The sequence below is a fragment of the Phaseolus vulgaris genome, chromosome 8, assembly GCF_000499845.2.
Source record: "Phaseolus vulgaris cultivar G19833 chromosome 8, P. vulgaris v2.0, whole genome shotgun sequence".
In the NCBI taxonomy this organism is placed as follows: Eukaryota; Viridiplantae; Streptophyta; class Magnoliopsida; order Fabales; family Fabaceae; genus Phaseolus; species Phaseolus vulgaris.
This window is the reverse complement of record NC_023752.2, coordinates 62374072-62389863: the sequence shown is the minus strand read 5'-3', so window position 1 is coordinate 62389863 and position 15792 is coordinate 62374072. Positions and strand designations below refer to the sequence as shown.

The 15792-nt window shown below is 32.1% G+C and overlaps 2 protein-coding genes across 3 annotated transcripts; one reads left to right on the top strand and one right to left on the bottom strand.

Moving 5' to 3' along the window:
* Positions 1-1749: 1749 nt before the first annotated feature.
* LOC137826896 (neutral ceramidase 1-like) lies at positions 1750-7929 on the bottom strand. 2 transcript variants are annotated; one of them, XM_068633053.1, is made up of 10 exons: positions 7669-7929; positions 6926-7475; positions 6453-6661; positions 5485-5829; positions 4750-5017; positions 4384-4651; positions 4165-4290; positions 3620-3683; positions 2975-3138; positions 1750-2418 (listed from the first exon to the last, which is right to left on the bottom strand). In XM_068633053.1, the coding sequence occupies exons 2-10, from the start codon at positions 7225-7227 to the stop codon at positions 1870-1872; spliced, it is 2295 nt and encodes a 764-aa protein (XP_068489154.1). In that variant the 5' UTR covers positions 7228-7475; positions 7669-7929; the 3' UTR covers positions 1750-1869. The 2 variants fall into 2 exon arrangements, with proteins under 2 accessions (XP_068489154.1, XP_068489155.1); XM_068633054.1 differs by having other exon boundaries at positions 6926-7239.
* Positions 7930-12285: 4356 nt separating this feature from the next.
* Positions 12286-15509, top strand: LOC137826897 (galacturonosyltransferase 8-like). The gene is made up of 3 exons (XM_068633055.1): positions 12286-12612; positions 13458-14708; positions 14984-15509. The coding sequence occupies exons 1-3, from the start codon at positions 12496-12498 to the stop codon at positions 15257-15259; spliced, it is 1644 nt and encodes a 547-aa protein (XP_068489156.1). The 5' UTR covers positions 12286-12495; the 3' UTR covers positions 15260-15509.
* The last annotated feature ends 283 nt before the right edge of the window (positions 15510-15792 follow it).

Sequence of the window (15792 nt, the reverse complement as noted above, 5' to 3'; positions counted from 1 at the left end):
TATATTTTTTGGCACATACTTGGTAAGTTATATTTACCTATATTTTATTTTTTTTAACAGGATAAAATAATTTAACTCACTAAATTTAGAAACCAAAGAATAATTCTAGTAGAGGTAGCACTATTATGATGTTAAAATGGATGCCAAAAGTCTTTAAAAACACAATAAAGAAGCATCAACTTTCATAAAATAACTTATGTATAATATGAAAGATATTAGTTAGGAACTGAATTTTTTTCATTTATGATAAAAAAAAATATCACAATTTAAATGTCGTAAAATTTGACTAAGATTGTGGTGATAATGATAACCTTTTTTTTTTCTTAATAATAATTAATCTTCATAATCCTTGAGTATAGACTTATGATGCAAATATTTAGAAATGAGGCACCACGCATAAAATTGAACTGCAGATGCGATTTTACCCATCATAACTTTATCATTTGATTTACTATATATGATAAGATTATTAAGTTTAGCATTAATCATTTAAAAAATTATATCTTTGCAGAAAAAAAAGGTATATGATCTCTTAGATGTGCAAGATCTTTTGGGTGTTTCTCCCTCCACCCCCAACAAATGACTTCCTCCACCCCATCATTCTTGGAAAAAACTATTTGACCTCTTTCAAAATAGATTATTCTTTTCAAAGTATTTTCAGAATACCAAGAATATATTTTATGAATTCTAAATTTATCTTTATGGAAATTAAAAAAAAATACATTCAAAAAGGACATTCTATAATGATTTTTTGTCGTTCAAATTTTCTATTATGAAAACACACGAATTTCTTATTCTTGAAACATCTTTTGTTTAAGGAACTCTTATTCCGGAATCATAAAAAAATTATCAAGAATAATTCTGATATTGCAAAGAATATAGGGATGCTAGAAGAAATACCCACATCTTTTATGTTGACTATATGTTAAAAATTAAGCTGAAAGAGGAAAATGATAATGGAAGTTTGGAATGTAGTTTTATCGACACCCCTCTTTATTTATGGATACTTTTGTTATTTCATATAAAAATATACACATGGAATAGGATGCGCAGGAAGCTATGAAGCTCGGACACTCCTCTTAAATAGCGTGTCGGTGTCTGATTCTCATATCGGACACCGACACTCGTATAACATCTGTAGAACACGTATCTGTAAAGTGTCCAATTCAAAAAGTATTTGATAGATTTATGACAAGTATAGTACGGTTTTAACACAATTTTAAAGAGAAAAAATAGATTAATTTTCTAAAAAATTAAACTTTATTGTATAAATTGTTATTATGATTATAAAAATAAAAAACAAATCCTTGTGAACTAGTTATAAAAAACATCTTTCTGTTTCAAAATATAATTTGGAACATACTTGTGCACATAAATCTTTATTGTCAATTTATATAGTTCATAATTATATAATATATAAATTTGTGTTATGTGTCTTACATTTTAGAGATTTTACATATCTCCGTGTCCATATAGTATCAGTGTCTGTGCTACATAGTCAGGAAATAATTGCCTCTTGAAAGAGAGACTCACTTACCAATACCAGCCAATCAAAAATCATTAGTAAAAATAATTGAAGTTTAAGAATAACTTTTATGTAACAATTAAATATGAATGATTAGCAGTGTTTCAAGAGCAATTTTAAGCCACAAATGACTTGATTAACTACAATGATGAATAGTTATGTTCCCTCCAAACAAAAAAATATAAAGAAATTGGTTAGTTGCAGAGAATTTGTAGGAAAGGAGATAGAGAATAGTTGGTATCATCCTTGATTTAATATAGTCTGCTACAATTCAGTTCTCTAATAGAATACAGACAATTAAAGATGTATCATGTATGTATGATCAAGTGGTATCCCTCCCTTTGCTATTCAACTACAAATGCACTAGATGAACCTGTGAAGTGACGAATTGACCCGAATAAACCTTTTGCAGCACCAAAATGTTTAATTCTGTATATACCAGGAGTTACATCCTGAGGGATTCTCCATTCTATGGTGGCTTTGCTGTGAGAACTGAATTTAAAAGGTCTCGACCATTTGAAGCGCAAGCAAAAATCATCATCATCATAAGCAGAAACCCAAGTGTTCTTTCCTTGGAGAAACTCCACCAGGGAAAATGTACCTTCTGTCATAAGGTCATTACGAGGGCATGCAGACCAGAAAGTAACAGACACCATGGCACCTCGCTTGAAGGTGGAGTTCTTGGGAACATCAGAACTACAATCCCCGAACTTCACACCAATGGGGGTTGCATCCATCACAACTGGAGCTAAGAGGCTTATTTGCTTGTCTAGGAGATCAGGGGGCTGAGGGCCTGGTTCTACAGGCTGACCACTGATGAGAGCACGTGCAAGCTTTGTAAACTCCTGAATGTAAGCACTCAGTGTGTGTGGACCGTACAGCGTGGAAGCACCCTGTTAACATGAAAATTTAAGTTATGAAGATGAACATGATGGTTACATCCTATGAGGCTCGGACACGCCTCTTAAACAGTGTGTCGATGTCGAACACAAACAATTATATGACACGTATCGGTGAAATCTCCAATTCAAAATATATCTGTTTGATTTCTAATATGATTGTAAAAATAAGAAACAAATCTTTTTGAATCAGCCATAAAAAATATCTTTCTGCTAAAAAAACTGAAACATACTTGTGCACACAAATCTTTATTGTTAATTTATACAATTCATAATTATATAATATATAGATCTGTGTACTCGTGTCCTACATTTTAGAGATTGTACGTATCTCGTGTTCGTGTCCGTGTCATATAAGTGTCTGCATTAGTGTATGTGCTACATAGGTTACATGTCTTGCTGATATTAAGTTATGCTATTTGATAATGAGTTGCATAGCTAAAAGCGTAAACTTACACTGATGTTGGATTTACTAATGCTACAGCAATCTAAAAATGTTTGTTCCATGCTTTATGTTTATATCCCTTTTCACAAGTGTAGTTTAACTGACCTCATATCTCTGCATCTCGTACTCTTCGTAAGTAGTCACATACTGCGAATAAGAATTGGTCAACCCCGCTATAACAACATGAATGTTGCTACCGTAGCCTTTGTTGCCACTTAGCACTGTTTTGACTGCATCACGAAGTCGCCTCCCAGCCATTGTGGTGAATTCTGTCAGAATTAAAACAATCACTGAAAGCATGAGAATCCAAAGAAATTCATAGGCTCACCATTCACAAACACTATACAAATACAAATATCAATCTGCAAGGGAAAAGAAAAAAAAAATAGAATATATGTATAATATTATAGCACAACATATTAAGCAAGGCATTGGTTTTTTTCACTTTATCAGATCTTAAAACATTTAGACACATAAAAAGTGAAAGACATTAATAACTAAGATGCAGCCATCCTTTGAATAGCATGCTGCTGCCAATAACAGTTCAATGAGTGTATGTGTGCATGTGTGTGTAATTTCTCTCTTTTCAGCTCAAAGATGTTCAACAACTTGTGTTTGATTTTCATTAAGCGGATTAATATATTCTCATACGACCAAGGTTGTGGCTAGTTGAAACTTGAATGTTTCAAAATTCAAAGGATAGAAATTCAAACAATAACATTACAAGAAATTATGACTAAGAGCTCATACCTCCAGGTACACTAAGAATAACTAACTGCCCAACTCGGAGGATCTGGATTGGAAGTATTGAAGGCTGCAAATGAACATGAGATAAGGTTCACATGAGTAAAAGTGCCTTGTGATGTGAGAAAGAAATATTTGGGGCTGAAAAAAAGGAAGTATATCTGTGCGGCAGAAAATGGGAGAAGAGAAAAATGAAACTTCCATCATCAAAGAAAGTTAAAACAAATCCAAGATTTGGAAAAACATTTGGCATAATAACTAGAGAGAATGCATAATAGGACTTCTATCTGAAGAAAAAACAAGACTTCAAGATGCAAGAGTGATACTATAAAATCAGTTTCCATTCAGATTATTTGAATTTAGTAAAGAAATTAAAGTGGACATGCCAGGAAAAGTTATACAAATCTCTGAGGAAAGTAAATAATCTGCTGCTGAAACAGTCTCAATTCCCATCAATCCTCCATCATTTTATAAATCAGATAACACAGAACATAATTGAACTGAGCTAGGAGATTAGAACACACGTTATTCAGTGTAAATGAGTAACTTACAGCCCAATCATATGGTAGCTTCATTTCACCAGTATCAAGCAAAATGGGCTTTGGCTGATGACAATCTATTTGCTCCTTGCCTGGCGTTTTAAGTACGTTGCGGACCAGCTTCCAGAATGGATTTCCCTGACATACAATTAAAAAAATATGCAGACTTCTAAGATTATTTAAGAATACAAGCTAGGATAACGCTTCAGCTAAGGTCTTACCGAAGGTTACCTGATCGTCACCTTGCTTAAAGTCGAAAGCTCCAGGTCCATCTGTTGTTCCGGCAGCAAATGCAAATCCCATTGCAGCAGGGCATGTTTTTACAACCTTAGAAGTGCTTACATTAGGAAGATTTACCGCAACCTGGGAGAAATCTATGAAAGCATGTCGAAAATCAACCTTCCCTTTAATCTGTTCAGATGCTCCATTGAATAGCTCCACTGCTTTTCTAAACTGTCTCTCTCCGATAATACGTGTACTTTCAAATTCATCTGGATAACTGCCAGATCAGTTTATAGGGGGCACTTTATCAAAAATCGTAATGGCATAAGAATTTGTAAGAAATAAAGAAGCATTGAGCATCCAATAAAAAATTACCCGGGTCCTCGGCCATAGCACAATTCATTCTTTCCTCCACATGTACTATGATTGAAGTCACAAGGTAGTTCAGTGTCTATACAAAAAGCTCCAAGCACATTTGGACTAACATCTCCACAGTTTGATTGACAAAATGCAGATACAAATGTAGGCTTGCCAACCTCCCTAAGGACAGCACCTCTCACACGTCGAGCTACACTTGAAACTTTGGTTGCAGGTTTACCAGGAGGAGATTGGAATGAGGCTGCAAGCTCCAGTAATTTATGGTCTGCACCAATATATTTTAAGTGAGATTAGAAACATTTTCAGTTATTAATTATTATTATTATTATCAGATATCCACCTTTTTATGACCTATTTATAGCACATGCATAATAAAGCAAGGTATCATCACATGTATGTGTCAAGGGAACTTCTTACTCCCCAAACAGATCTTCCTACATCTATATATAAACACTGGTTTATCAAGAATACGCAAGAAAAGCATTTTGAATTGTTGATTCATTGCCAGAGATGGCTTAGAATCAATAGTTCATCCACAAGTTTGCCCAATCTGTAATATTCTAGGATATTTTAATCTTGTAAAAGTACTTAAACTTTCCCAGGCTTAGTGCCTTGTACTGGCCTATCAATTCCAATGGCATACACTTGTAAATTTCGAAGTTATTTAACACATGTACTAAATGGAAGAGAAGTTCTTAGCTCATCCATTGTAGCTAAAAGCAAAAAACTTACATTTGTCATGAACGTTTGGAATTATGTTTGAAATTCTTCGAGGGATTCCATCATTTTCAAATCCAACAGAATCCATTCTTACAGACCCTTTTCGCTCAAACCAGTCTTCCATAAATCGTGCAGCTGCACCCTTGTTATCCCCGCTAATTAATGAGTTTGTTCGGCTCATTGAAGTACCATGAGTAGCAAACCAATTGAAACTTCCCAAAGGACCCCATTCATCATCAACAAACTTCAACAGAGTCATTTCTTTATCAACATTATACTTGTATTTGCTTCTCTCTGCCTCAGGGTTGTTGAGATAAGCACTGGGACTGCGATTTACACCAGCATCTAAGAGCTCTCCTGCAAATTGGAGATAATTTATCTCTAACCATGTGAGATCACCAAAGAGAGGGGAGAAATGACACAATAGGCTAAACAGTTGGCTACCAACAACAAGTGCACTTGCTAGAATATACATTGATAGCTTCAAAATAACAATAAACAAATTCATAACACAGATAAAAATGTCAGTAAAACAGAGCAGCCTAGAAGAAAAAGGTAAAGCCAAATTAGCCAATCTCATTCATGATTCCTGTAAATTTCTTGGAATGAACTTATTAATATAGGTATTATCAATGCAAGATCCTTGCAACATTTATTTTAATTACCTACTTTGATGGTCAATATTTGAAGATCCACTTCCTATTGTAATCCCCTGATCTTTTCATCTCTAAAGAAATAATTTGAACACAAAATTTAAAGAAATTGATGTTGATGACAAAGAAAATTGAACCCTAGATGTAAAACTAAAACTAATCAACTTGCTTTCTCCATTTTTTCATCTTTTTTTTCTGACATGCTTTAACAGGATGCAAAGCTACCATGATTATAAATAACACTTCAATTATCCACATGTGATTGCATTTTCTATATGCAGAAAAAGGGATAAAGGACTGAGAAGGAATGACGACTCTTTTCCTTACCCTTATTGACAAATATTGATCCTGGCCGGAGATTTTCATGGGCTTCCACAACACATTTCTCAATGCCATCGACAAGGACATCAAATGACTGCCGAACAAATCCAAGAGATGTCACAATGTACACAACATATTGAAGATAACCCCCAGGACCAGCATGAGTGTGAATTCCACTAATAGCCACATTCTTTTCAGTATAAAGATCACCATATCTGTCAAACAAAATAAAGAACAAGATCAGGCAATAAGATAGGGATCAAACAAAACCAAATGGAAACATCAGCTGTTATTCCTGCCAGAGAACACACTCCCTGGAGAATCCTCAAGCTCAATGTGAACTCAAGAAACCCAGGTGAGATTCAAACAAGCATGCTTTATTTGTCAAGCCATGAATCTGTCCTAAAATCAATCTTCCATAATTTCTACAAGTTATTATCGCAGTAATTTATTGATAGTAAAGAAGCCATTATTGATACCTTGCTTTCAGCCTCTCAATCACTTTGATGACTACAAGCTGAGAAGCCATGCAAGCGTCGAGGTTCACAAACACCACCCGGTTACCCTCAGGCTGAGCAACAATAAAAGCTCTAGCCCGAAGCCTGAAGTGAACCCCAGATGCAATTTGCTCCGTATTAGCATAACCCATCATATTGACATCAGCTGCAGGACCGGTAATGTCATGGCTTCCAACACCAATCAAGTACTCAGAAAAGGAATGCACGGCATCACTCCTGAGTAGTAGCACCAGAAGCAGCAGTAAAAGGGTCCACACTCGCATGGTTGCAGATGCCTTTCAAAGGAGACGGAAAAGGGAACTATATCACACCCAAATGCAAAGCATAAACAAGACCGGTTTTTCAGGCACCCCCAGTTCTTCTTTTCCCTTCCAAAATCACACCCAAATGCAAAGCAAAAACAAGACCGGTTTTTGAAGCTCCCCCAGTTCTTCTTTTCCCTTCAAAAATCACACCCAAATGCAAGGCAAAAACAAGACCGGTTTTTGAAGCTCCCCCAGTTCTTCTTTTCCTTCAAAAATCACACCCAAAAGACTTCCAGTTATTGAAAAAAAAAAAAAAAACACAGATGGATATTTAAAAACTTCCAAAACAAGCGACTCCAATCTCGCAAATCCAGAATATAAAACAACTCTGCTTCAACGTATAAACATGACAAAATCACAGAATCGCAGGAAGCAATAAAGGGTAATTCAGCTTCTCACCACCCAAATGCAAAGCGCGATCACGAGACCATGGTGAAGTAATTTAAGGTGTCAGTGAATTGCAGAACGACAGCCCCAGAAAATGAATAGGGAAAAGCAAAATTGAGAGAGAAAGAGAGAAGAGGGAGAGAGTCCAATGAAGGAAAAGGAAGTGAAATAAGAATGGTTGGTTGAGTCTGTGGAAACTGGCACGGTTTTGAAGTGAAGGTTCCTCTCTATCTACCTCCTATTTAAGGTGAATTTCACTTCACCTTCACCATTGCATGGATCAACCCATTCAAAACATTATTACCTTTTTTTTTCACTTTTCCTTATTATATGTGAAAAAATATACATTAACAATTATTATAATATAGTCAGCAAATTAAGATAGTATTTCATAAATAAAAAAATTACACGTAATATAATATCTCTATTTTTCATATTTATGAAAAATAATTTGGGTATATAAGGATTGTTAATATAAATGTTGAAATAGTTAAGAGATCTTTTATGGGTATTTATTTAAAAAGAATAATATTATATGAGGAAATTGGAAAATAAATAAGAATGATGAGTGTAACTTACTCTAATGTATTTGTACAATAAATGTAAAATTTAAGTAAAGTAAAGTATGAAAAATTTAGCATAGATTCACTTCAGTTGATTTCCACGTGAAAGTACTCATTTCCATGTGTTATGATGGTAAGTTTATACAGACATTAAACTGTTATTTAATCATATATGTTAATTTTAATTATCTTTGTAAAAACTTTATAACCAAAAGTGTAACTATTATACATTCATGTTTGGAGAATACTTGGAAGAATCATCATTACTTTTCTAGAAAAAAAAAGTAATTTCTTTACATGAATATGTATCAGCTTAAAATTATAGTTTAGAAAACAAATTTTACAAATTAACTCGTTAAATTTAAATTATGGAAATGTTTTTTAAGAAAAAGAATAGAAGCTAACTACTACCATCTTGTAATTTAATATTGTTATTATTATTTGAGATAATGTGTACATATTATTATTATCAACAAATTTTATAATGCTCAAATAAGCATTTAGTAGTCAGATATAATAAATATTATAAACATATATGTATTTTTTATAAAATGTATATTAATAAATTTGACAGAGTGTGTGAACACAACTAGATTTAAGTGGATGACATGTGTGCAGCTATCCTTAAAGTAAACAAGTGTTGAAATTGAGTAGTGCCACATTCATACTTTGAGGGATGAGCCAAACACAAATTAATGCTTTGAAGTAGGCACATAAAAACTTAGTGGAGCTACTATCATCATTTTCCTTGACTAAATTCTTTTGTGAGATATTAGCTATGAGGTTTCCTTTGTTATGTTTTGAGTGTTTCAAATAATTTTTATTACAGTGAAGTTTAAGTTTAACTCAATTCCATAAAATCGGCTTATAAGGTTAAAGTTTGTATCCATTTATATATAATGAGAATCTCCAACACATCCTCGTGTTGAGACTGTCAACTCGTGCGTATGACTATATATTATGGATGGTCCGATAACGGTCCGATAGGGGTGGTCTGATAAGCCCAACAAACACTCGCTATAATAGACTCGAAATGACTCTGATACCATATTACAAAATGAACTTTAAACCTAACTCAATCCCATAAAACTGACTCACAAGATTAAAGTTTGTACTCACTTATAAACATTATAGACAATATGTGGGATCTCCGAAAATTTTGATGTTTTAAAATTAGAGTTCAGCATGTAAAATATGTACTATATATTACATATATTGAATAAAATAATTCAAAATACTTTAAAAAGGAATGTATTAAATTGTAAATCCTAAATTCTAAACATAAATTTTAAACATATTACATTCATATGTAACATAAGTAACCGATATATTAAAAGAGGTGTATTTGTGTATGCATCGTTTGGTGTTTAAACTTATATAAAACCAGAATAATTGAAAGAGTAGAGAAAAAATCATCACTGCCGAATCAATCAACATGTTTGTGCAGATGTATTGGTTTGAATGTGAATGCGAATCACCGAAGTGTGTGATGGAGAAATAATGATGAAAGTGATGTATATGATTTTACACTAATTTTTCTGAATCGGTTCATGACTCTAAAATATTAGAAGTTTCTTTAGAAATAATATTAAGAAAATAATTAAATATAATTATTAATGCTTTAAGTTAATTTGATAGATATATTCAGTTAATATTTTGAAGGTATTTATTAATGATATTTATTTAAAAATTTTGAATAGTTAAAAAATCTTCCATTAGGAGTGAATAAAGAAAGATGATGGAAGGTGTGATGGGCCATTCCTTTAACTTTTTCAATGTATTCTGCTTTTGTTTTTTGTTTTTTATTTTTTATTTTTTCTAAAAATAACCTCTTTTCACATTCATTGTTCTTCGAAAGTGATGTTGGTGACTGGGACATATATAGATATAATAAAACACAATGATGATATATAGATATATTAAAACACAATGATAATATATAGATATAATAAAAGACAATGATAATTTAACACTCTAATTTTCCACACGCTAACCATTCATATTTTTACTTTATTTTAAAATTATATTTATATATATATATATATATATATATATATTTATACTAGTTGAATATAATATTTTATTCTTTAAAAAGTTATAAAGTAGAATTGAGAGTAAAAGAGGGGTGTCAAAATTGGATTTTCCTATATACCGTGAAATATATTCAAATATTTTGCTATATCAAATGTTTCGTATCATTACAATTTGTAGTATGTAAGTTATTTTAATAATAAATAATAATACCACAAATTTTTTAAATGTATTTCCATAAAAAAAGTTTTTATCATAAATTACAAAACTCAAAACATGTATTGAAATAAAAATATATTTGCATATTTGACCTTGTAAATGATACTTAAAAAAAAATAAAAAAAAATATGCTTCGTAATATATTTTTTTAATTATCTTGCTTTGATTAATGTCGACTATAGATTTCTAATTCTTTTTATCAGTCGAGCAACTCTTAGAATAAGAATTTTTTATATATATTTTTTCTGATTATTTCATTAAAAAAATTCGTTAATATGCATAAATATGTTTGAATATCAAAGATTTTTTTTTTTATAAATAAGTCAGTTTCGTACACATCAATATATTTTAATATTGATACATTATATGAATTTAAAATCCTTGTATTTATGTTTTTTGAATAATTTATTTATAACAGAAAAATATGAACATAATGATTGATTAATTAAATGTACGAGCACTTAAACTTATTTTATGTTATCTTAAATTAAATACACTAATAAGTTGATGTTGTAAATTTAGTACTTGTAAGAAATTTCTTAGCATTTTAACTTATAGGAATTATTTATACTACAAATTGTACAACTTACTAATATGTCTTTTTGATAGTCTAGTTTTATAGTTATTTCACTCTCTTGTATTTAAACGATGAAAGAATAACTAATGAATTCATTAAAAAAATTAAATTTAAATATCGTACTTAATTATGTAAATTAAAAATATTGATAAATTACTCTTTTTGCCATAACCTATGAAGTTCGAACACTTCTGCGTGTCGGATACCGACACTCGTATGACATTTGTAAGACACGTATCCGTGAAGTGTCAAATTCAAAAAGTATTTGTTAGATTTATGAAAAATTTAGTATGATTCTAACACAATTTTAAAAAAGAAAAATACATTAATTTTATCAAAATTCAAATTTTATTGTATAAATTTTTATTATGATTATAAAACTAAGAAACAAATCATTGTGAACCAGTCATGAAAAACATCTTTCCGCTAAAAAAAAATATGGAACATACTTGTACACATAAATCTTTATTGTCAATTTATATAATTCATAATTATATAATATATAGATTCGTGTCCCGTGTCTTACATTTTAAAAATTTTACGTATCTCCGTATCCGTGTCAGATACTACATAGGTCATAACAGTGCAAACGAAGTAGCTCACTAATAAGATTGATCCAATATCATAAACCAATTTTCACATAATATTATTATAAAAAAATTTCATAAACCAATTAAAAATGGTTCAAAATTTCCCCTTTTAAAATAATTAGCATAAAAGTCAATGTAGACATATAAATTAGTGCAAAATGGATCACTTATATCACCTTATTTATGTCAATTGATCAAATAACCAATGTAAACAAATAATTGGTGATAATGTTGATTGTTATGTTAGTTACTCTCAAACATTTCTACTGTTTTCATCTATTGTTATTTTATTTTATTTTAGGTTTTTATTAAGTTTCAATATACTTAATTTTATATTAAAGTTGGATAAATACACATTATTCATTTTAATTTAGCACTAACTTTTGTTTCATGATATATGTAATTTTCAAACTTGATATCACTCTTAACAAAATAGTGAAAATAGAATCACACTTATAAGAAGAAATGGAAAAAATAGTTTTAAATTAATTTATTATTATCATTGTATTTCCATGCATTAATTGTTCTCAAACATTACAATCACACTCAATTGTTATTAAATTAATATTTGCAATGAGTGAATCATGTTTTTTCTTTATATGGTATTTTTTTTTTTTGGTATTTGAGTTTAGAAGTTCATGTTTGTATTAAATTTTTTTCGTTTATTCGAACAATTACTCAACAACTCTTGAATTAAACTCTACTAAAAATATGTCAAATCTACGCCTTAATTTTCTGTCTTTCTTTGCGAAAAAGGTGGTGATAGAGAAAATCAGAGTGCATGATTTTGATAGTTGAGTTGTGCTGCTTCTTTTGAATCAATCCATCGTCACTCTTTCACTCTGATGCTCACACAAAAATGGTGAATCCTCGATTTCCACGTTCCACCATCTCAACTCTCACTCTCTCCATCGCCTTCTGCATTGTCCTCGCGCTATCTTTTCTCGTCACGCATTCTGATTCCTCCCATCACACGGTAATCTTCAACCCCTTTTGTTTTCGTTCTGTGATTTTCAAGGGGAAGATAAACTTTTCATTTTATTTCTCGAATTATGGCTTATTTGTTTTCTGGGTTGGCTTATTTCGAAGAGAAAATTTGTGGGGTGGGGTTAGTTTTGGACCTTGTCATATGGGTTCAAATGGGTTTGGACCTAGTTACGAGCTAATTTAGTAATTTTCTGTAACAGAGATGACTGATATCAGAAATGATAAAATTTTGTATTTTTCTATTATTGGAAAGTACAGAGATTTTATGAAGGTAGATTAATTCGTTTTTGCATTTTGAACTAGGCTTGATGCATGATAATTTTATTGGGTGTGTTTTGGTTTGATTTGCTTAGTTCTTTTAGCCGAGGAAAATTGCAATGGAAATGTCACTACTGGAAAAGGAAACAAGTTTATTAATCTCTTTAATTTGTTTTTTTTTTCTGAGAAAGGATAACCATTGTTGTTATACTTTTGAACTAGCCTTGACGTGTGTGTTGTTTTGATTTGTTCTTGTAGTCTGAGAAATTTGCAATGAAAATGTCACCACTAGGAAGGGGAAAATGTATGTTATTTTCTCTAATTTGTTTGCTTTTCCTGAGAAAGGACAAATACTGTTGTTATGCTTTTGAACTAGCCTTGATCTGTGCTAATTTTATTGTAAAACAAACTGGGTTTATTTTGATTTGTTATTGTAATCTAGGGATTTTCAGTGGGAATGTCACTAATGGAAAGGGAAAGTCTTTATTACTTTCTTTCTTTGTCCTTTTCTTTTCCTGGGAAATGAATTCTTTTGATGAAGCTAGGTCACTATGTGTTGTTCTGCTGGTGAACTAGGATGCTAATGGTGGTGTTGCACATGGATTTGAATCAACAAGGAGACACATTCTTGCTCTGAAAAAAGATCCTCTCAATCCTCGGTTGGACCAGATTCGCAAGCAAGCCGATGATCATCGCTCTTTGGCTCTTGTGTATGCTTCCTATGCACGCAAACTCAAGCTTGAGAGCTCAAAGCTTGTCAGGGTTTTCGCAGAGCTATCTCGCAACTTCATGGATCTAATGAGCAAGCCTCAATACAGGCCTCTTTTTGGGAATGATGTATCCCATATTGATGAATCAGTGCTTCGTCAATTGGAGAAGGAAGTGAAAGAGCGAATTAAAACCACACGCCAGGTGATCGGGGATGCAAAGGAGTCCTTTGATAACCAGCTCAAGATTCAGAAGTTGAAGGATACAATTTTTTCAGTAAATGAGCAGTTAACCAAGGCAAAGAAGCAAGGAGCTTTCTCAAGCCTCATTGCTGCCAAGTCAATTTCAAAGGGCTTGCACTGTCTCTCCATGAGGTTGATGGAAGAGAGGATTGCACATCCTGAAAAGTATTCAGAGGAGGGAAAGCCTACCCCTCCAGAAGTTCAAGATCCTAACTTGTACCACTATGCTTTATTCTCAGACAATGTCCTTGCAGCATCTGTTGTGGTCAATTCAGCAATGAAGAATGCAAAGGAGCCGCACAAGCACGTGTTTCATGTTGTGACTGATAAGATGAACCTTGGAGCAATGCAGGTGATGTTTAAGCTGAAGGATTATAGTGGTGCACACATTGAGGTTAAGGCAGTGGAGGATTACAAGTTCCTGAATTCTTCTTATGTGCCAGTCCTTAAACAATTGGAGTCTGCTAACCTGCAAAGATTTTACTTTGAGAACAAGCTCGAGAATGCTACAAAGGACACAACCAACATGAAGTTCAGGAATCCCAAATATTTGTCAATATTGAACCATTTAAGGTTCTACTTGCCAGAAATGTATCCAAAACTGCATAAAATTTTGTTTTTGGATGATGACATTGTGGTTCAGAAGGACCTTACTGGGCTATGGAAGATTGATATGGATGGCAAGGTGAATGGAGCTGTAGAAACATGTTTCGGGTCATTCCATAGATATGCACAGTACATGAATTTCTCACACCCCTTGATTAAAGAAAAATTCAGTCCAAAGGCTTGTGCATGGGCTTATGGAATGAATTTCTTTGATTTGGATGCTTGGAGAAGGACAAAATGCACAGAAGAATATCATTACTGGCAGAATCTTGTGAGACTCTTATTTAGTTTTTTACCACAACACTTTAGTTCTTCATTATATTACATCACTAGCAATGGTGCTAGAGGCTGCATAATCAGATACTAGAATAGAAATAATTTCCCTGTGCTAATTTTGAACTTTGAGGCTATATCATTTCATATATATTTTTTTTATATAAAACTTTCATGTTAGATATCACTATGCAACTTGACATCTCAGCTATGCTGACACCCATCTAAGCAATATCATTTCATATTTAACGGCTTGTGTTCATGTTGCTGCAGAACGAGAACAGAACACTATGGAAATTAGGGACATTGCCACCAGGTCTAATCACATATTACTCAACAACAAAGCCACTGCATAAGTCATGGCATGTTCTGGGACTTGGCTATAACCCAAGCATTGGCATGGATGAGATCAAGAATGCAGCTGTGGTGCACTTCAATGGCAACATGAAACCATGGCTTGACATTGCAATGTCTCAATTCAAGCCACTTTGGACAAAGTATGTTGACTATGAACTAGATTTCGTTCGGGCATGCAATTTTGATTTCTAAAGGGTTTAGTTTCCTCTCACTGATGCTGATTCAAGTGTCACACAGTTTATTTGCTGTTTAGTTTTTGATATATTATGCTTATATGGTTAACGTAATTCCCAGCTGCTGCAGGAAAAATTAATCTTGTTTCTTTCTCTAATTGTAAAATTCATTTGTATAGTAACTCTCCCATTTCTTTCCCATTATTTATTCACAACATTTAAGCAATAATGTTATTTTTAAAATATGCTTCATCTGAATTAAATGTTCCACTCTGGCTTTGGTTGTTTTTATTTTTGTCTTGAATAAACTTTAACTTCTGATTCTGATATTTAAAATATATATTTTTAATTTCTATACGCACCATTTTTAATGTTTATAACTTTAGATTGTAGAGATTATTATAGGAGATTAAATGTATATAAAAGAATTAAAAGAGACTAAAATGGTCTATCTAACAAACAATTAAAATAGGCAATTTCTACAAATAAGACAGAAAATAAAGTTTGTTTATAAGATTTTAATGAGTAATTATTATTATTTTGTTCAAATAC

Excerpts from the sequence above, each read along its gene's own strand:
- LOC137826896 (XM_068633053.1), bottom strand. The coding sequence starts at position 7,227 with ATGCGAGTGTGGACCCTTTTACTGCTGCTTCTGGTGCTACTACTCAGG. Across the intron at positions 6,662-6,925 it reads ATTGAGAGGCTGAAAGCAAG|ATATGGTGATCTTTATACTG; the intron begins GTATCAATAATG and ends TTTGTTTGACAG. Across the intron at positions 4,652-4,749 it reads TGCTATGGCCGAGGACCCGG|TTATCCAGATGAATTTGAAA; the intron begins GTAATTTTTTAT and ends CTGATCTGGCAG.
- LOC137826897 (XM_068633055.1), top strand. The coding sequence starts at position 12,496 with ATGGTGAATCCTCGATTTCCACGTTCCACCATCTCAACTCTCACTCTC. Across the intron at positions 12,613-13,457 it reads CTGATTCCTCCCATCACACG|GATGCTAATGGTGGTGTTGC; the intron begins GTAATCTTCAAC and ends CTGGTGAACTAG. Across the intron at positions 14,709-14,983 it reads ATCATTACTGGCAGAATCTT|AACGAGAACAGAACACTATG; the intron begins GTGAGACTCTTA and ends ATGTTGCTGCAG.